This window comes from Somniosus microcephalus, chromosome 18 (genome assembly GCF_052327205.1).
Source record: "Somniosus microcephalus isolate GS21.2 chromosome 18, FLI_Smic_1.0, whole genome shotgun sequence".
NCBI classification, from domain to species: Eukaryota; Metazoa; Chordata; class Chondrichthyes; order Squaliformes; family Somniosidae; genus Somniosus; species Somniosus microcephalus.
This window is the reverse complement of record NC_141004.1, coordinates 73850829-73868968: the sequence shown is the minus strand read 5'-3', so window position 1 is coordinate 73868968 and position 18140 is coordinate 73850829. Positions and strand designations below refer to the sequence as shown.

At 56.9% G+C, this 18140-nt stretch overlaps 1 protein-coding gene across 2 annotated transcripts in view; it reads left to right on the top strand.

Annotated features, from left to right (window-relative positions):
• LOC147105384 (myosin-binding protein H-like) overlaps positions 1–18140 on the top strand; it is a 96372-nt gene that overhangs the window by 23807 nt on the left and 54425 nt on the right. For both annotated transcript variants that reach the window (XR_015081747.1, XM_086011684.1), the window contains exons 5-7: positions 11414–11609; positions 13731–13870; positions 16629–16788. Coding sequence is in view for 1 of the 2 variants with exons in the window: in XM_086011684.1 (XP_085867810.1) it covers positions 11414–11609; positions 13731–13870; positions 16629–16788 (496 nt within the window). In the remaining variant the exon portion in view is untranslated. The remainder of the gene's footprint in view (positions 1–11413; positions 11610–13730; positions 13871–16628; positions 16789–18140) is intronic.

The following is an 18140-nucleotide window of genomic DNA, read 5'->3' as shown; positions in this document are numbered from 1 at the left end:
GTCAGTGTGGCGGGGGTCAAGGAGTGGGTCAGTGTGGCGGTGGGTCAAGGAGTGGGTCAGTGTGGCGGGGTGTCATTGAGTGGGTCAGTGTAGCGGGGGTCAGGGAGTGGGTCAGTGTGGCGGGGGTCAGGGAGTGGGTCAGTGGCGGGGGTCAGGGAGTGGGTCAGTGTGGCGGGGGGGTCAGGGAGTGGGTCAGTGTGGCGGGGGGTCAGGGAGTGGGTCAGTGTGGTGGGGGGTCAGGGAGTGGGTCAGTGTGGTGGGGGTGGGGTCAGGGAGTGGGTCAGTGTGGCGGGGGGTCAGGGAGTGGGTCAGTGTGGCGGGGTGGGGTCAGGGAGTGGGTCAGTGTGGCGGGGGGTCAGGGAGTGGGTCAGTGTGTCGGGGGTTAGGGAGTGGGTCAGTGTGGCGGGGGGTCAGGGAGTGGGTCAGTGTGGCGGGGGGTCAGGGAGTGGGTCAGTGTGGCGGGGGGTCATGGAGAGGGTCAGTGTGGCGGGGGGTCAAGGAGTGGGTCAGTGTGGCGGGGGGTCAGGGAGTGGGTCAGTGTGGCGGGGGTCAGGGAGTGGGTCAGTGTGTCGGGGGTCAGGGAGTGGGTCAGTGTGGCGGGGGGTCAGGGAGTGGGTCAGTGTGGCGGGGTGTCAGGGAGTGGGTCAGTGTGGCGGGGGGTCAGGGAGTGGGTCAGTGTGGCGGGGGTGGGGTCAAGGAGTGGGTCAGTGTAGCGGGGGTAAAGGAGTGGGTCAGGGTGGCGGGGGTCAAGGAGTGGGTCAGTGTGGCGGGAGTCAAGGAGTGGGTCAGTGTGGCAGGGGTCAAGGAGTGGGTCAGGGTGGCGGGGGTCAAGGAGTGGGTCAGTGTGGCGGGAGTCAAGGAGTGGGTCAGTGTGGCGGGGGTCAGGGAGTGGGTCAGTGTGGCGGGGGTCAGGAAGTGGGTCAGTGTGGCGGGGTGGGGTCAGGGAGTGGGTCAGTGTGGCGGGGGGTCAGGGAGTGGGTCAGTGTGGCGGGGGTCAGGGAGTGGGTCAGTGTGGCGGGGGGGTCAGGGAGTGGGTCAGTGTGGCGGGGGGTCAGGGAGTGGGTCAGTGTGGCGGGGGGTCAGGGAGTGGGTCACTGTGGCGGGGGTGGGGTCAGGGAGTGGGTCAGTGGCGGGGGGTCAGGGAGTGGGTCAGTGTGGCGGGGTGGGGTCAGGGAGTGGGTCAGTGTGGCGGGGGGTCAGGGAGTGGGTCAGTGTGGCGGGGGGTCAGGGAGTGGGTCAGTGTGGCGGGGGTCAAGGAGAGGGTCAGTGTGGCGGGGGTCAGGGAGTGGGTCAGTGTGTCGGGGGTCAGGGAGTGGGTCAGTGTGGCGGGGGGTCAGGGAGTGGGTCAGTGTGGCGGGGTGTCAGGGAGTGGGTCAGTGTGGCGGGGGGTCAGGGAGTGGGTCAGTGTGGCGGGGGTGGGGTCAAGGAGTGGGTCAGTGTAGCGGGGGTAAAGGAGTGGGTCAGGGTGGCGGGGGTCAAGGAGTGGGTCAGTGTGGCGGGAGTCAAGGAGTGGGTCAGTGTGGCAGGGGTCAAGGAGTGGGTCAGTGTGGCGGGGGTCAAGGAGTGGGTCAGTGTGGCGGGGGTCAAGGAGTGGGTCAGTGTGGCGGTGGGTCAAGGAGTGGGTCAGTGTGGCGGGGTGTCATTGAGTGGGTCAGTGTAGCGGGGGTCAGGGAGTGGGTCAGTGTGGCGGGGGTCAGGGAGTGGGTCAGTGGCGGGGGTCAGGGAGTGGGTCAGTGTGGCGGGGGGGTCAGGGAGTGGGTCAGTGTGGCGGGGGGTCAGGGAGTGGGTCAGTGTGGTGGGGGGTCAGGGAGTGGGTCAGTGTGGTGGGGGTGGGGTCAGGGAGTGGGTCAGTGTGGCGGGGGGTCAGGGAGTGGGTCAGTGTGGCGGGGTGGGGTCAGGGAGTGGGTCAGTGTGGCGGGGGGTCAGGGAGTGGGTCAGTGTGTCGGGGGTTAGGGAGTGGGTCAGTGTGGCGGGGGGTCAGGGAGTGGGTCAGTGTGGCGGGGGGTCAGGGAGTGGGTCAGTGTGGCGGGGGGTCATGGAGAGGGTCAGTGTGGCGGGGGGTCAAGGAGTGGGTCAGTGTGGCGGGGGGTCAGGGAGTGGGTCAGTGTGGCGGGGGTCAGGGAGTGGGTCAGTGTGGCGGGGGTCAGGGAGTGGGTCAGTGTGGCGGGGGTCAAGGAGTGGGTCAGTGTGGCGGGGGTGGGGTCAAGGAGTGGGTCAGGGTGGCGGGGGGTCAGGGAGAGGGTCAGTGTGGCGGGGGTGGGGTCAAGGAGTGGGTCAGTGTGGCGGGGGTCAAGGAGTGGGTCAGTGTGGCGGGGGTGGGGTCAGGGAGTGGGTCAGTGTGGCGGGGGGTCATGGAGAGGGTCAGTGTGGCGGGGGTCAGAGAGTGGGTCAGTGTGGCGGGGGTCAGGGAGTGGGTCAGTGTGGCGGGGGTGGGGTCAGGGAGTGGGTCAGTGTGGCGGGGGGTCAGGGAGTGGGTCAGTGTGGCGGGGGTGAAGGAGTGGGTCAGTGTGGCGGGGGTCAGGGAGTGGGTCAGTGTGGCGGGGGTCAGGGAGTGGGTCAGTGTGGCGGGGGGTCAGGGAGTGGGTCAGTGTGGCGGGGGGTCAGGGAGTGGGTCAGTGTGGCGGGGGTCAGGGAGTGGGTCAGTGTGGCGGGGGGTCAGGGAGTGGGTCAGTGTGGCGGGGGGTCAGGGAGTGGGTCAGTGTGGCGGGGGGTCAAGGAGTGGGTCAGTGTGGCAGGGGTGGGGTCAGGGAGTGGGTCAGTGTGGCGGGGGTCAAGGAGTGGGTCAGTGTGGCGGGGGGTCAGGGAGTGGGTCAGTGTGGCGGGGGGTCAGGGGGTGTGTCAGTGTGACGGGGGGTCAAGGAGTGGGTCAGTGTGGCGGGGGGTCAGGGAGTGGGTCAGTGTGGCGGGGGTCAGGGAGTGGGTCAGGGTGGCGGGGGTGGGGTCAGGGAGTGGGTCAGTGTGGCGGGGGGTCAGGGAGTGGGTCAGTGTGGCGGGGGTCAGGGAGTGGGTCTGTGTGGCGGGGTTCAAGGAGAGGGTCAGTGTGGCGGGGGGTCAGGGAGTGGGTCAGTGTGGCGGGGGTCAGGGAGTGGGTCAGTGTGGCGGGGGTCAGGGAGTGGGTTAGCTTGGCGGGGGTCAAGCAGAGGGTCAGTGTGGCGGGGGGTCAGGGAGTGGGTCAGTGTGGCGGGGGTCAGGGAGTGGGTCAGTGTGGCGGGGGTCAGGGAGTGGGTCGGGGTGGCGGGGGGTCATGGAGAGGGCCAGTGTGGCGGGCGGTGAGGGAGTGGGTCAGTGTGGCGGGGGTCAGGGAGTGGGTCAGTGTGGCGGGGGTCAAGGAGTGGGTCAGTGTGGCGGGGGTCAAGGAGTGGGTCAGTGTGGCGGGGGTCAAGGAGTGGGTCAGTATGGCGGGGGTCATGGAGTGGGTCAGTGTGGCGGGGGTCAAGGAGTGGGTCAGTGTGGCGGGGGTCAAGGCGTGGGTCAGTGTGGCGGTGGGTCAAGGAGTGGGTCAGTGTGGCGGGGGTCAGAGAGTGGGTCAGTGTGGCAGGGGTCAGGGAGTGGGTCAGTGTGGCGGGGGTGGGGTCAGGGAGTGGGTCAGTGTGGCGGGGGGTCAGGGAGTGGGTCAGTGTGGCGGGGGTCAAGGAGTGGGTCAGTGTGGCGGGGGTCAGGGAGTGGGTCAGTGTGGCGGGGGTCAGGGAGTGGGTCAGTGTGGCGGGGGGTCAGGGAGTGGGTCAGTGTGGCGGGGGGTCAGGGAGTGGGTCAGTGTGGCGGGGGTCAGGGAGTGGGTCAGTGTGGCGGGGGGTCAGGGAGTGGGTCAGTGTGGCGGGGGGTCAGGGAGTGGGTCAGTTTGGCGGGGGGTCAAGGAGTGGGTCAGTGTGGCAGTGGTGGGGTCAGGGAGTGGGTCAGTGTGGCGGGGTCACGGAGTGGGTCAGTGTGGCGGGGGGTCAGGGAGTGGGTCAGTGTGGCGGGGGGTCAGGGGGTGTGTCAGTGTGGCGGGGGGTCAAGGAGTGGGTCAGTGTGGCGGGGGGTCAGGGAGTGGGTCAGTGTGGCGGGGGTCAGGGAGTGGGTCAGGGTGGCGGGGGTGGGGTCAGGGAGTGGGTCAGTGTGGCGGGGGGTCAGGGAGTGGGTCAGTGTGGCGGGGGTCAGGGAGTGGGTCAGTGTGGCGGGGGTCAAGGAGAGGGTCAATGTAGCGGGGGGTCAGGGAGTGGGTCAGTGTGGCGGGGGTCAGGGAGTGGGTCAGTGTGGCGGGGGTCAGGGAGTGGGTCAGTGTGGCGGGGGTCAAGGAGAGGGTCAGTGTGGTGGGGGGTCAGGGAGTGGGTCAGTGTGGCGGGGGGTCAGGGAGTGGGTCAGTGTGGCGGGGGGTCAGGGAGTGGGTCAGTGTGGCGGGGGGTCAAGGAGTGGGTCAGTGTGGCAGGGGTGGGGTCAGGGAGTGGGTCAGTGTGGCGGGGGTCAAGGAGTGGGTCAGTGTGGCGGGGGGTCTGGGAGTGGGTCAGTGTGGCGGGGGGTCAGGGGGTGGGTCAGTGTGGCGGGGGTCAGGGTTACCAAGTGTAACCCAAGGCAGAGACTCCGGAGGCATACTGATCTGGTTTAAAACAGAACTTAAGAATTACATCAAATTTATAAAATAGGGCGAAAACCATATGTGGCTCAAACTTGAGAGGGAGATTATCTCAAACACCCAAGATGTTTACATTTGCGCACTTTATATCCCTCCAATCGATTCCCCGTACTTTAAAGAGGACACCTTCTCCAACATGGAGGGGGAAATTATCCAATACCAGGCCCAGGGGAACGTGTTGATCTGTGGGGACCTCAATTCAAGAACGGGCGAAGAACCAGACTTCACCAATAATCAGGGAAACAATTACGTTTTCGGGAATAACCACTTTGACATCCCTTCCCTTCCATACAGGCATAACCGCGACAAGCAGTCAAATACCAACGGAAAACAGCTACTACAGCTCTGTCGAAACCTGGGTCTGTACATTGTCAATGGTAGGTTCATAGGAGACCTCCTAGGAAGATCGACCTATTGCTCACCTCTTGGCTGCAGCACAGTAGACTATATGATTACAGACTTAGACCCATCCTCTTTCAGAGCATTCACAGTCAAACCACAAACAACACTGTCAGATCACAGTCAAATTACTACGTTCCTCAAAAAGACAGAAACAAACAACATAGAAACACAACCCAGTAAACTGTACAACACCAAAAAATCGTACAGATGGGCCAAAAACGACACGGAAAAATACCAGAAAACAATTAGCAATGCATCAACTCAAGCTCTCTTAGACACCTTTCTGGATAACATATACACTCACAATAAAGAAGGCGTAAACCGGGCAGCTAGTAAACTAAACAATATTTTTGATAATTTGGCAACAAATGCAAACTTGAAAGCTCGCAAGAACAAACCCAAAACAAAAAACTATGAAAAATGGTTTGACCGAGATTGCCATAACATGAGGAAAAAACTTAGAAAAATATCAAACCAAAAACACAGACATCCAGAAAACGAGGAACTACGCCTTACTTATTGTCAGACACTAACACAATACAGAAACACACTCAGAACCAAAAAAGAGCAATATATTAAGAATACACTCAGCTCCATGGAGGAATCCATTGATTCCAATTGTTTCTGGGAAAACTTGAAAACACTGCACAAAAAACAACACGACGATTTGGCCATTCAAAATGGGGACACATGGGTAAACCACTTTGAAAAATTATACCAGAAAAACACACTAAGACCAGAGCAACACCAAATATGCAAAAAACTGGAAAAGCTAGAAATGGCCATAAAAGATAACCAAAACCCGCTGGACGCCATAATAACAGAAAAAGAACTTCTTGAAAAACTCAAGGACCTGCGACCAGGAAAAGCCTGCGGGACAGACGGCATACTAAACGAGATGATTAAACACACAGACAACAAAATGAAACTGGCTATCCTAAAACTCTTCAACTTGGTTCTGAGTGTCGGTTATTTCCCTGATATCTGGAACAAAGGACTCATAACGCCCATATACAAAAGTGGGGACAAAATCGACCCAAACAACTATCGAGGCATCTGTGTAAACAGTAACCTGGGGAAGGTATTCTGTAGCATCATAAACAAAAGACTTATAAACTTCCTTGAGGAGCACAATGTCTTGAGTAAAAGCCAAATTGGATTCCTGCCAAACTATAGAACATCCGATCATATCTTCACCCTACAGACCCTAATTGACAAACACGTTCACCATAACAAAAGCAAAATCTACGCATGCTTTGTAGATTTCCAGAAGGCTTTCGACTCCATCTGGCATGACGGTTTATTCCTGAAACTTATCGAAAGTGGGGTAGGAGGGAAAACATATGATGTAATTAAATCAATGTATACAAACAACAAATGTGCAGTTAAAATTGGAGACAAACAAACAAAATACTTCCCACAGGGGCGGGGGGTGACGCAGGGCTCGCCAATCTCACCGACACTCTTTAATATTTACATAAATGGATTGGCAAAACTCCTTGAACAATCTACAGCACCCGGCCTCACCCTATATGAATCCAAGGTTAAATTCCTCCTCTATGCAGACGACCTGGTTCTGCTGTCACCTACTAAAGAGGGGCTACAGCAAAACCTGGACCTGCTGGAGTCGTACTGCCAGACTTGGGCCCTGACAATAAATCCCCAAAAAACCAAAGTCCTTGTGTTCCAGCAAAGATCCAAACATCAGGGACCCAAAATAAATTTCACAGTAGGAACAACCAAAATTGAACAAACCACTAACTACACATACTTGGGCTTAAAAATCAGTTCTACGGGAAACTTCAAACTGGCTGTGAATGAACTGAAAGAGAAAGCAAGAAGGGCTTTCTATGCCATCAAAAAATCAATCCAAATAGAAATCCCAATTCGCATTTGGCTCAAAATTTTCAAATCAGTAATTGAACCAATTGCACTCTATGGCAGTGAGGTATGGGGACCGCTAACTCAACAAGAATTTGCAAAATGGGACAAACACCCAATTGAGATCCTACATGCAGAATTCTGGAAAAGTATCCTCCGGACTCAAAGGAAACCAGTAAACAATGCATGCAGGGCGGCACTAGGCCAATATCCATTAATAATCACTATCAAAAAAGAGCCACCAAATTTTGGAATCACCTACAAATGAGCAATCCCCAATGCTATCACTACGACGCCCTGAAATGCCAAGAGCTGACCATAAAGAAGAATACCCTCAGTCAACTAGTCCTGGGACTCAGTGAAGTAACTACTAACAATACTAACAATAACCAGCCCCAGGACAGTGACAGGGTAACACAAAGAATTCAACCCAACACAATCGTCGCTAAGCAAAAGGAAAAATATCTGACATATTGGGCAGAAACAACAAAAACCCAAAGCAAACTCAATTGCTACTTGGCCCTAAACAGACAATACAACATAGCTGATTACCTGACCATGGTAAAGGATAACAAACTGAGAAGAACCTTGACAAGGTACAGACTTAGCGAACATAGCCTAGCGATCGAAAAAGGCAGACACAGGCAGACCAGGCTGCCAAGAGAGGACAGGATATGCTCTCACTGCAGTCAGGGAGTGGTGGAGACAGAGATGCACTTCCTCACAGCTTGTGGAAAATATCAAGGCATCAGGGAGAATTTCTACCAAAAATTCTCACAAATATGCCCTGATTTCAGAAATCTGAATGACAACCAAAAACTCCCATTCCTACTGGGAGAGGATAGAAGCTGTATAACACTGGCGGCACACTATGTTACAGCTTGCCATGAACAGAGGGACAACCAGTAAACTAAGAAAAGAATATATATAAACAATGCGAATGTATATTTATACACTCAGGGATATACCTGCTTATACACTGTATGAATAGAACTGCGTTTATGTGCTAAACCATAAATGTATTTTGATGCTTTGGCAACATAAGATGTAACTTATCATGCCAATAAAGCGATTTGAATTGTGAATTGTGAATTGAGTGGGTCAGTGTGGCGGGGGTCAGGGAGTGTGTCAGTGTGGCGGGGGGTCAAGAAGTGTGTCAGTGTGGCGGGGGTCAGGGAGTGGGTCAGTGTGGCGGGGGGTCAGGGAGTGTGTCAGTGTGGCGGGGGTCAGGGAGTGGGTCAGTGTGGTGGGGGGTCAAGGAGTGGGTCAGTGTGGCGGGGGTCAAGGAGTGGGTCAGTGTGGCGGGGGGCCAGGGAGTGGGTCAGTGTGGCGGGGGGGTCAGGGAGTGGGTCAGTGTGGCGGGGGGTCAGGGAGTGGGTCAGTGTGGCGGGGGGTCAGGGAGTGGGTCAGTGTGGCGGGGGTGGGGTCAGGGAGTGGGTCAGTGTGGTGGGGGTCAGGGAGTGGGTCAGTGTGGCGGGGGGTCAGGGAGTGGGTCAGTGTGGCGGGGGTCAGGGAGTGGGTCAGTGTGGCGGGGGTCAAGGAGAGGGTCAGTGTGGCGGGGGTCAAGGAGTGGGTCAGTGTGGCGGGGGGTCAGGGAGTGGGTCAGTGTGGTGGGGGGTCAGGGAGTGGGTCAGTGTGGCGGGGTGTCAGGGAGTGGGTCAGTGTGGCGGGGGGTCAGGGAGTGGGTCAGTGTGGCGGGGGTGGGGTCAAGGAGTGGGTCAGTGTGGCAGGGGTCAAGGAGTGGGTCAGTGTGGCGGGGGTCAAGGAGTGGGTCAGTGTGGCGGGGGTCAAGGAGTGGGTCAGTGTGGCGGGGGTCAAGGAGTGGGTCAGTGTGGCGGGGGTCAAGGAGTGGGTCAGTGTGGCGGGGGTCAAGGAGTGGGTCAGTGTGGCGGTGGGTCAAGGAGTGGGTCAGTGTGGCGGGGTGTCATGGAGTGGGTCAGTGTAGCGGGGGTCAGGGAGTGGGTCAGTGTGGCGGGGGTCAGGGAGTGGGTCAGTGGCGGGGGTCAGGGAGTGGGTCAGTGTGGCGGGGGGGTCAGGGAGTGGGTCAGTGTGGCGGGGGGTCAGGGAGTGGGTCAGTGTGGCGGGGGGTCAGGGAGTGGGTCAGTGTGGTGGGGGTGGGGTCAGGGAGTGGGTCAGTGTGGCGGGGGGCCAGGGAGTGGGTCAGTGTGGCGGGGTGGGGTCAGGGAGTGGGTCAGTGTGGCGGGGGGTCAGGGAGTGGGTCAGTGTGTCGGGGGTCAGGGAGTGGGTCAGTGTGGCGGGGGGTCAGGGAGTGGGTCAGTGTGGCGGGGGGTCAGGGAGTGGGTCAGTGTGGCGGGGGGTCATGGAGAGGGTCAGTGTGGCGGGGGGTCAAGGAGTGGGTCAGTGTGGCGGGGGGTCAGGGAGTGGGTCAGTGTGCCGGGGGTCAGGGAGTGGGTCAGCGTGGCGGGGGTCAGGGAGTGGGTCAGTGTGGCGGGGGTGGGGTCAAGGAGTGGGTCAGGGTGGCGGGGGGTCAAGGAGTGGGTCAGTGTGGCGGGGGTGGGGTCAAGGAGTGGGTCAGTGTGGCGGGGGTCAAGGAGTGGGTCAGTGTGGCGGGGGTGGGGTCAGGGAGTGGGTCAGTGTGGCGGGGGGTCATGGAGAGGGTCAGTGTGGCGGGGGTCAGAGAGTGGGTCAGTGTGGCGGGGGTCAGGGAGTGGGTCAGTGTGGCGGGGGTGGGGTCAGGGAGTGGGTCAGTGTGGCGGGGGGTCAGGGAGTGGGTCAGTGTGGCGGGGGTCAAGGAGTGGGTCAGTGTGGCGGGGGTCAGGGAGTGGGTCAGTGTGGCGGGGGGTCAGGGAGTGGGTCAGTGTGGCGGGGGGTCAGGGAGTGGGTCAGTGTGGCGGGGGGTCAGGGAGTGGGCCAGTGTGGCGGGGGGTCAAGGAGTGGGTCAGTGTGGCAGGGGTGGGGTCAGGGAGTGGGTCAGTGTGGCGGGGGTCAAGGAGTGGGTCAGTGTGGCGGGGGGTCAGGGAGTGTGTCAGTGTGGCGGGGGGTCAAGGAGTGGGTCAGTGTGGCGGGGGGTCAGGGAGTGGGTCAGTGTGGCGGGGGTCAGGGAGTGGGTCAGGGTGGTGGGGGTGGGGTCAGGGAGTGGGTCAGTGTGGCGGGGTTCAGGGAGTGGGTCAGTGTGGCGGTTGTCAGGGAGTGGGTCAGTGTGGCGGGGGTCAAGGAGAGGGTCAGTGTGGCGGGGGGTCAGGGAGTGGGTCAGTGTGGCGGGGGTCAGGGAGTGGGTCAGTGTGGCGGGGGTCAGGGAGTGGGTCAGTGTGGCGGGGGTCAAGGAGAGGGTCAGTGTGGCGGGGGGTCAGGGAGTGGGTCAGTGTGGCGGGGGTCAGGGAGTGGGTCAGTGTGGCGGGGGGTCAGGGAGTGGGTCAGGGTGGCGGGGGGTCATGGAGAGGGTCAGTGTGGCGGGGGGTCAGGGAGTGGGTCAGTGTGGCGGGGGTCAGGGAGTAGGTCAGTGTGGCGGGGGCCAGGGAGTGGGTCAGTGTGGCGGGGGTGGGGTCAAGGAGTGGGTCAGTGTGGCGGGGGTCAAGGAGTGGGTCAGTGTGGCGGGGGTCAAGGAGTGGGTCAGTGTGGCAGGGGTCATGGAGTGGGTCAGTGTGGCGGGGGTCAAGGAGTGGGTCAGTGTGGCGGGGGTCAAGGAGTGGGTCAATGTGGCGGTGGGTGAAGGAGTGGGTCAGTGTGGCGGGGTGTCATGGAGTGGGTCAGTGTGGCGGGGGTCAGGGAGTGGGTCAGTGTGGCGGGGGTCAAGGAGTGGGTCAGTGTGGCGGTGGGTCAAGGAGTGGGCCAGTGTGGCAGGGGTGGGGTCAGGGAGTGGGTCAGTGTGGCGGGGGGTCAGGGGGTGGGTCAGTGTTTCGGGGGTCGGAGAGTGGGTCAGTGTGGCGGGGGTCAGGGAGTGGGTCAGTGTGGCGGGGGTCAGGGAGTGGGTCAGTGTGGCGGGGGGTCAGGGAGTGGGTCAGTGTGGCGGGGGTCAAGGAGTGGGTCAGCGTGGCGGGGGGTCAAGGAGTGGTTCAGTGTGGCAGGGGTGGGGTCAGGGAGTGGGTCAGTGTGGCGGGGGCTCAGGGAGTGGGTCAGTGTGGCGGGGGGTCAGGGAGTGGGTCAGTGTGGCGGGGGTCAAGGAGTGGGTCAGTGTGGCGGGGGGTCAGGGAGTGGGTCAGTGGCGGGGGTCAGGGAGTGGGTCAGTGTGGCGGGGTGTCATGGAGTGGGTCAGTGTGGCGGGCGGTCAGGGAGTGGGTCAGTGTGGCGGGGGGTCAGGGAGTGGATCAGTGTGGTGGGGGGTCAGGGAGTGGGTCAGTGTGGCGGGGGTTCAAGGAGTGGGTCAACCTGCTGGCCTATATAGCTTATCTTATTCATGAAATGAGGCTGATCAGTTTTCCTGGGACTAGTGGTGACAATTCTCTGATCACAGCTCCTTTACAAAGTGATATGAGTGAACAAGTAGTAACCATCCCATTCACGGCGGCTTGAGTTTTATTCATCTCCCTCACTAAAGGAAGGTTTCTTCTCTAACGTGCTTAGGGCAATCCTAAACCTACCATTACCTGGACCAAGGATGAGAAGCCTGTGGACACGACACGTGTCAATATCCGTAATAGCTCCATGGACACGATCGTATTCATCAGGAACGTGGAGAGGCAGGACTCGGGCAAGTACAAGCTAGCTGTCCAGATAAACACCCTGGTGGATGAAGTGGTCCTTGACATCCAGATTGTCGGTATGCAGATATATAATACTTATAAATATTGTCTGTGAATATGTGTTGAAATATGGTCAAAACAAATGTGCTGAAATTAGACGTGGATGTCGGCAGTGCAGAGGGTGCCGTGGTGTCAGCTCAGTTGGTATCACACTCGCCTCTGACTGAGAAGGTTGTGGGTTCAAGTCCCACTCCATGAGACTTGAGCACAAATCCAGGCTGACACTGCAGTGCAGTACTGAGGGAGTGCTGCACTGTCGGAGGTGCCGTCTTTTGGATGAGACGTTAAAACGAGGCCTGCTCTCTCTGGTGGACATAAAAGATCCTAAGGCACTATTCGAAGAAGAGCAGGGGAGTTCTCCCTGGTCTCCTGGCCAATATTGATCCCTCAACCAACATCACTAAATCAGTTGGTCTGCTCATTATCACATTGCTGTTTGTGGGACCTCGCTGTATGCAAATTGGCTGTTGTGTTTCCTACCTTCAGCAGTGACCACACTTCAAACGTACTTCATTGGCTGTAAAGCGCTTTGGGACGTCCTGAGGCCATGATTCGCGCTTTTAAAAATGCACTTTTTCTTTTTTCCCTTTTCCTGTTACTGGACTAGTCATCCATTCTAGGGTATGGTTACAGAACCAAGGCAGGTGGATGGAGTTAAGATACAGATCAGCCATGATCTAATCGAATGGCGGAACGGGCTCGAGGGGCTGAATGGCCTCCACCTGTTCCTATGAGTTCAAATCCCACCATGGCAGTTTGAGAATTTGAATTCAGTTAAATAATGGCCCGTATTTTCCGACCCCCACGGGTGTGTACGAGGCCATCGTAGGGGCCTCGCAAGTGCCGGTTTCAGGCATGCGCTGAAAACCGGCACTTCCGATCTGTCAAGAATCCGCCTGCCCTGGAGAAGGGCCTCTGCGGGGGGGAGTTCCGCTTTCTACAGAACCTCCCCTCGCTGAAAACCCTTCAAAATCTTACGCCTGGTAAAAGCCTGCGTAAGGCTTGCTTTTACCAGCATAAGAGTTTAAAAAATAAAAAATGTTTTACTCACTTATAATTTAAAAATACTTTTAAAAAAGTAAGTTTATTTTTAGCCCCGTAAAAAACGTTAACTATTTTTTTCAAAAAATTAAATTTTTGTTTAAAATATTTAATTTAATGTAATTTTAACTCATTTTAAATACATGATTTAAAAAAAAAATGATGTAATGTTTTAGTGTGTTTTTTTGAGTGATCCCCATTCATACTGTCAACGGGCCTAAGCAGAGAGACCTGTCAAAAGTGTGAAGGGGGATTCCCTTCTTTGGTTCCCCATGGCCCATGTGATCCCAGGACACTTCCGCTCCGGGGCATCTGCCCGCGCGGACCCGGAGAGGCCCAGGATCGGAAGTCTCGGGACCTACGGAGCCAGCAGGTAAGTTCATAGATTTTTCCAGATCGGAGGCATCTGCCCGCAGGAAGCCTCCGATCAGAAAATCCGGCCCATTAAAATCTGATATCAGTAAAAGGTGATGGCTGTGCCAACAGGGGCATCCCGCTGAGATGGAATGTCAGTCTAACCCCAGTGCTGGAAGGTTCACAAGCTGCCCAATCCCAGCATGACATGGGATTGGATGAAAGAAGGCATGCCAGGGCGATCAGCAGCCAGCGTTGTTGCCTGAGTGGCCAAACCTGCCAAGATGCCACCAGCCATTTCTGTGGGCCCCACCACACCCACCTAGCAATGATCGTGGTAACCTGCCTTCTCAGGGCCTGGCCAAGCAAAGGGACAGGTATCAAGCTTCTCTCAATGGCAGTGTGGTGGGGCGGTGGTGGGGGATGGGCTGGGGGGGGGTGGTGGGAGGGGCGGGGTGCGATCCATTGATCGATCTGTCCAGAGCCCACCTGTACTTCAAATGCACCAGCTCTGCAAGGCACATCTGGCAAAAGTGTAACCGGTGGGATATCCCCCGGGATCCCCACCAGAATACTCCTTAAAAGGCAGAGGTTGACACGGGAGCCGGTGAGAGGGGCAAAACCGGCAGAAGGGGATTCCACCCCAATTCCTGGCTCCTTCGCTCCCAGAAGAGCCCGATTACCTCCCCAGAAACATGCCACAGGACACATCACTGACCAGGCAACTGTTGTTAACCCTGCAGAGTTGCCTGGGCCTCCACAGAACTTGAAGATGCTGGATGTATGGGGATTTAACGTGGCTCTGGAGTGGCAACACCCCAAGGACAATGGGAATGCTGAAATCAGCGGCTACACAATTCAGAAAGCGGACAAAAAAACAGGGGTAAGTGGAGAGAACGCCAATTGCGTTAATAGATCAGCATGACAGGCTTGCCGCGATTGGATGATGGTGTCATAATCTCATTCTCAGTAGTCCCGTCAATTTCTTAGATGTTTTTCTTTCCACCAATCTCATTGATCCTGAAAGTTGCTGGGTAGCATTCGCGCCTCTGAGTCAGAAGGTCGTGGGTTCAAGTCTCACTCCAGAGACTTGAGCACAAAATCCACGCTGACACTCCAGTGCAGTGCTGAGGGAGTGCTACACTGTCAGAGGTGCCGTCTTTTGGATGAGACATTAAACCGAGGCCCTGTCTGCTCTCTCAGGTGGACATAAAAGAGCCCATGGCACTATTTCGAAGAAGAGAAGGGGAGTACTCCGTGATGTCAACTTTTATCCCTCAACCTACATCACTAAATAGTTTAACTGGTCATTTGTCTCACTGTTGTTTATGGAATCTTGTCGTGCAAAATCGGCTGCCACATTTCCTACATTACAACAGTGACTACACTTCAAAAGTAATTAATTGGCTGTAAAGTGCTTTGGACGTCCTGAGGTAGGAAAAAGCACGATATAAATGCAAGTCTTTCTTTCTATTTGGAGTGGGAAGGGGGAAGGGGAGGGGCTTTGGATGTTTCAGTTTCCCAGCCGCTGAACTTCTTGTAGAGTAAGCTGGTTAATTGAAGCAGTGACTCCTGCTTTGTGTTATTGGTGGTAACTACCGAATGCAACCTGGGACCCAGTGAAATTGTGGGGCCAATACCGGTCTCTGTACCACCCCGCTTTTTCGACGGGAATGGGGGCGCTAACAAGACCCGAGTCACAACGATAACATTACCGCAGTGGGCATCCAGGGCGCGCACCAGGAACAGACCTCATTAATGTAGGCATTAATCTGGGGTCCTAGGCCCCCAATGCAAGTTTTGAAGGAAAGCAAGTGGGCCAATAGTCTGACACCCTGCAGAAGGCCACGACGTCAAGGAGATGTTCCCCCTCGCCCCTCCGCTGCCCCCGCCCTGTCCGAACTGTCTGACGCCCACCTGCTGAGGGGCCCGCGTGGGTCCTTGGCGAGGTAAAGGTGGGGCCCACCCAGTGCCTGGGTCTGGGAGGGTCAATGGAATTAGCCCTCTTACAAAGGGCGACCAATTTCCAACTTTATTTTAAAACTCCTAGTTACTTTGACTAGCACCGGGGCTTTCCACCGCCACATCTCCCCTACCCCCTCCGTGAGCCCCCAAGACATGTCTGTTCAGGGATGAACGGCACATTGGGATCCCGAGGAATCTGCAGGGGCATCGCAGCCCCATCAGGTCCAGCTTGTAAAAGTCGGATAGCCAGTTGGAGAACATCGGATTGTCGTCGTACCTTGACGATTTAAACTTGTTTTCTGCCATTTTCCACAATGGCCACTAGACTTTCAAGTTTTATGTCCCCAAAAAATACCTCAGCCTTGATAAAAGCCTATCTCCCTGCATGCCAAGCCTTTCAATGCTGATAAAAGATAGCACTAATTGTAATACCTTCTAGAGCAGAAGATAATTTGGGACTGCGTCCATAGACTAGTTGGCAAGGTCAGACCCTCCAACCATCTGAACAGAATTCTTGGCATGAACTGCCCAGGCTCGGGCAGTTGACAATTTGCACTCTGGTCGATCAGCCAACATTTTTCGCACTATGTCATCAATCACAGCATGATTCCTTTCACAAAGACCATTGCTAAAAGGGCTCTCAGCTGCTGTGTACATGACAATGATATTCATATTCTCACACACATCTCTGCACTCCTCGTGAGCGAATTCCCCTCCATTATTGGTTTGTTGGTGTCTCAAGTCCAGTCCCTATTCATTTTTCCATAATTTTATCTATAACATTTTTCTTCTCCTTACTATATATTAGTGTAGAAATACTAAATCTCATAGCCAGGTCAATAAAATGTAAGATGAAAACATTTCTGTCCTTGTCCCATACCTTTAGGTCCATGGCAACGACCTCATTAAAGTCACCTACCAATGGAATACTTACAATAGGAGGTGGGGGGTGTCCTTCTGTACTTCTTACAAATGTCATAGTTCTCACTACTCTCTTCTATTATCCTCGTATACTCCTCAACTACACCTGCCTCTTTTAACAGGAGTTTTAAATGTTGGCAAGTAGGGTGGGACCACGATGGATCAATCAAAGGCTTTACCTTTCGAACTGGATAAAGAGACGGCAGGCCCCTGCTGTCACGGTGATCCCAAATAGTAACAAGATTCTAATGTGTCCCAGTAATTAGGGTGGATGTACTCACGGGCCAAACCCCATGCCCCCAGTGTGGTGGAAACTCACAGCCTGCACACCACAATTTCCCACCAGACAGAATGACACAGCACAGAAGGAGGCCATTCGGCCCATCATGCCTGTGCCGGCTCTTTGGTAGAGCTCTCCAGTTAGTCCCACTCCCGCCCTGCTCTTTCCCCAGAGCCCTGAACATTGTTCCTTTTCGAGTATTTATCTAATTCCCTTTTGAAAGTTATTAATTGCTCTAACAAAACCTTTCATGATTTTTGAACGCCTCGACTGAATCTTCCCTCAACCTCCTCTGCTCTAAGGAGAACAATCCCAGTTTCTCCAGTCTCTCCACCTAACTCGTACCTTATCAGCGGGCTCTCGCACGTCGCGGAGTGTGTCAGACGCAGAGCGGCCGGGAGGCACAAGGACGCTTGCTGTGCATTAACGGAGTCTCTGCTGCCCGTGTTCCCTCATTCTCTTCCCTTTTGGATAGGAATGGTTCACCGTGCTGGAAAAGTACCACGCCACCTCCTACACCGTCTCTGACCTGGTGATGGGCAATCATTACAGCTTCCGCGTCTTCTCCGAAAACCAGTGCGGACTCAGCGAGACAGCGGCTCAGTGCAAGGACACAGCCTACATCCCCAAAACAGGTGAGACCTCAACACTGACCCCACCCACCCGCTGCCGATAAGCAGGCCGCCTCCGAAGGCCCAGCAATGGGAGCCTGACCCACTGTCAGCCAAAGGAGCAACAGTGTTAAAGGGGGTAATAGAAAATCGGGAAACCTGACCCACCCACTTCCAGTTTTAACAGAGGCGTGTCAGGAGGCAGGCGACCAGCTCGCTCTCAGGAAGCGGGCCTGTCACTAAAATCTTTTAAGGAAGCTGCGTGCCTCTAATTTAATTCGTTTTATTTTTAACTTATGGAGGCCAGGACTCTCAGCAGGTAAAAGGAGGCGGATCCATCAGGTAAGTGCCTTTATTGCCCTGCTTATAGGCTAGGAGGGGTGTTTCTCCCCGGCCCAACAAGCAAACCTGTAAGTACCCTGAGATGGGACCCCTGAAACGTCCCCCCCCACAATGTCCGACCCCCCCCACAATGTCCGACCCCCCCCACAATGTCCGACCCCCCCCACAACGTCCGACCCCCCCCACAATGTCCGACCCCCCCCACAATGTCCGACCCCCCCACAATGTCCAACCCCACAATGTCCGACCCCCCCACAATGTCCAACCCCACACTGTCCGACCCCCCCACAATGTCCGACCCCCCCCACAATGTCCGACCCCCACACTGTCCGACCCCCCCCACAACGTCCGACCCCCCCCACAATGTCCGACCCCCACACTGTCCGACCCCCCCACAATGTCCGACCCCCCCCACAATGTCCGACCCCCACACTGTCCGACCCCCCCACAACGTCCGACCCCCCCCACAATGTCCGACCCCCACACTGTCCGACCCCCCCCACAATGTCCAACCCCCCCACAATGTCCGACCCCACAATGTCCGACCCCCCCACAATGTCCGACCCCCCCCACAATGTCCAACCCCCCCACAATGTCCGACCCCCCCACAATGTCCGACCCCCCCACAATGTCCGACCCCCCCACAATGTCCGACCCCCCCACAATGTCCGATCCCCCCACAATGTCCGATCCCCCCCACAATGTCCAACCCCCCCACAATGTCCGACCCCCACAATGTCCGACCCCACAATGTCCGACCCCCCCACAATGTCCGACCCCCCCACAATGTCCGACCCCCCCCACAATGTCCAACCCCCCCACAATGTCCGACCCCCACAATGTCCCCCCCACAATGTCCGACCCCCCCCACAATGTCCGACCCCACAATGTCCGACCCCCCCACAATGTCCCCCCCCACAATGTCCGACCCCCCCACAATGTCCCCCCCCACAATGTCCCCCCCCACAATGTCCGACCCCCCCCACAATGTCCAACCCCCCCACAATGTCCGACCCCCACAATGTCCGACCCCA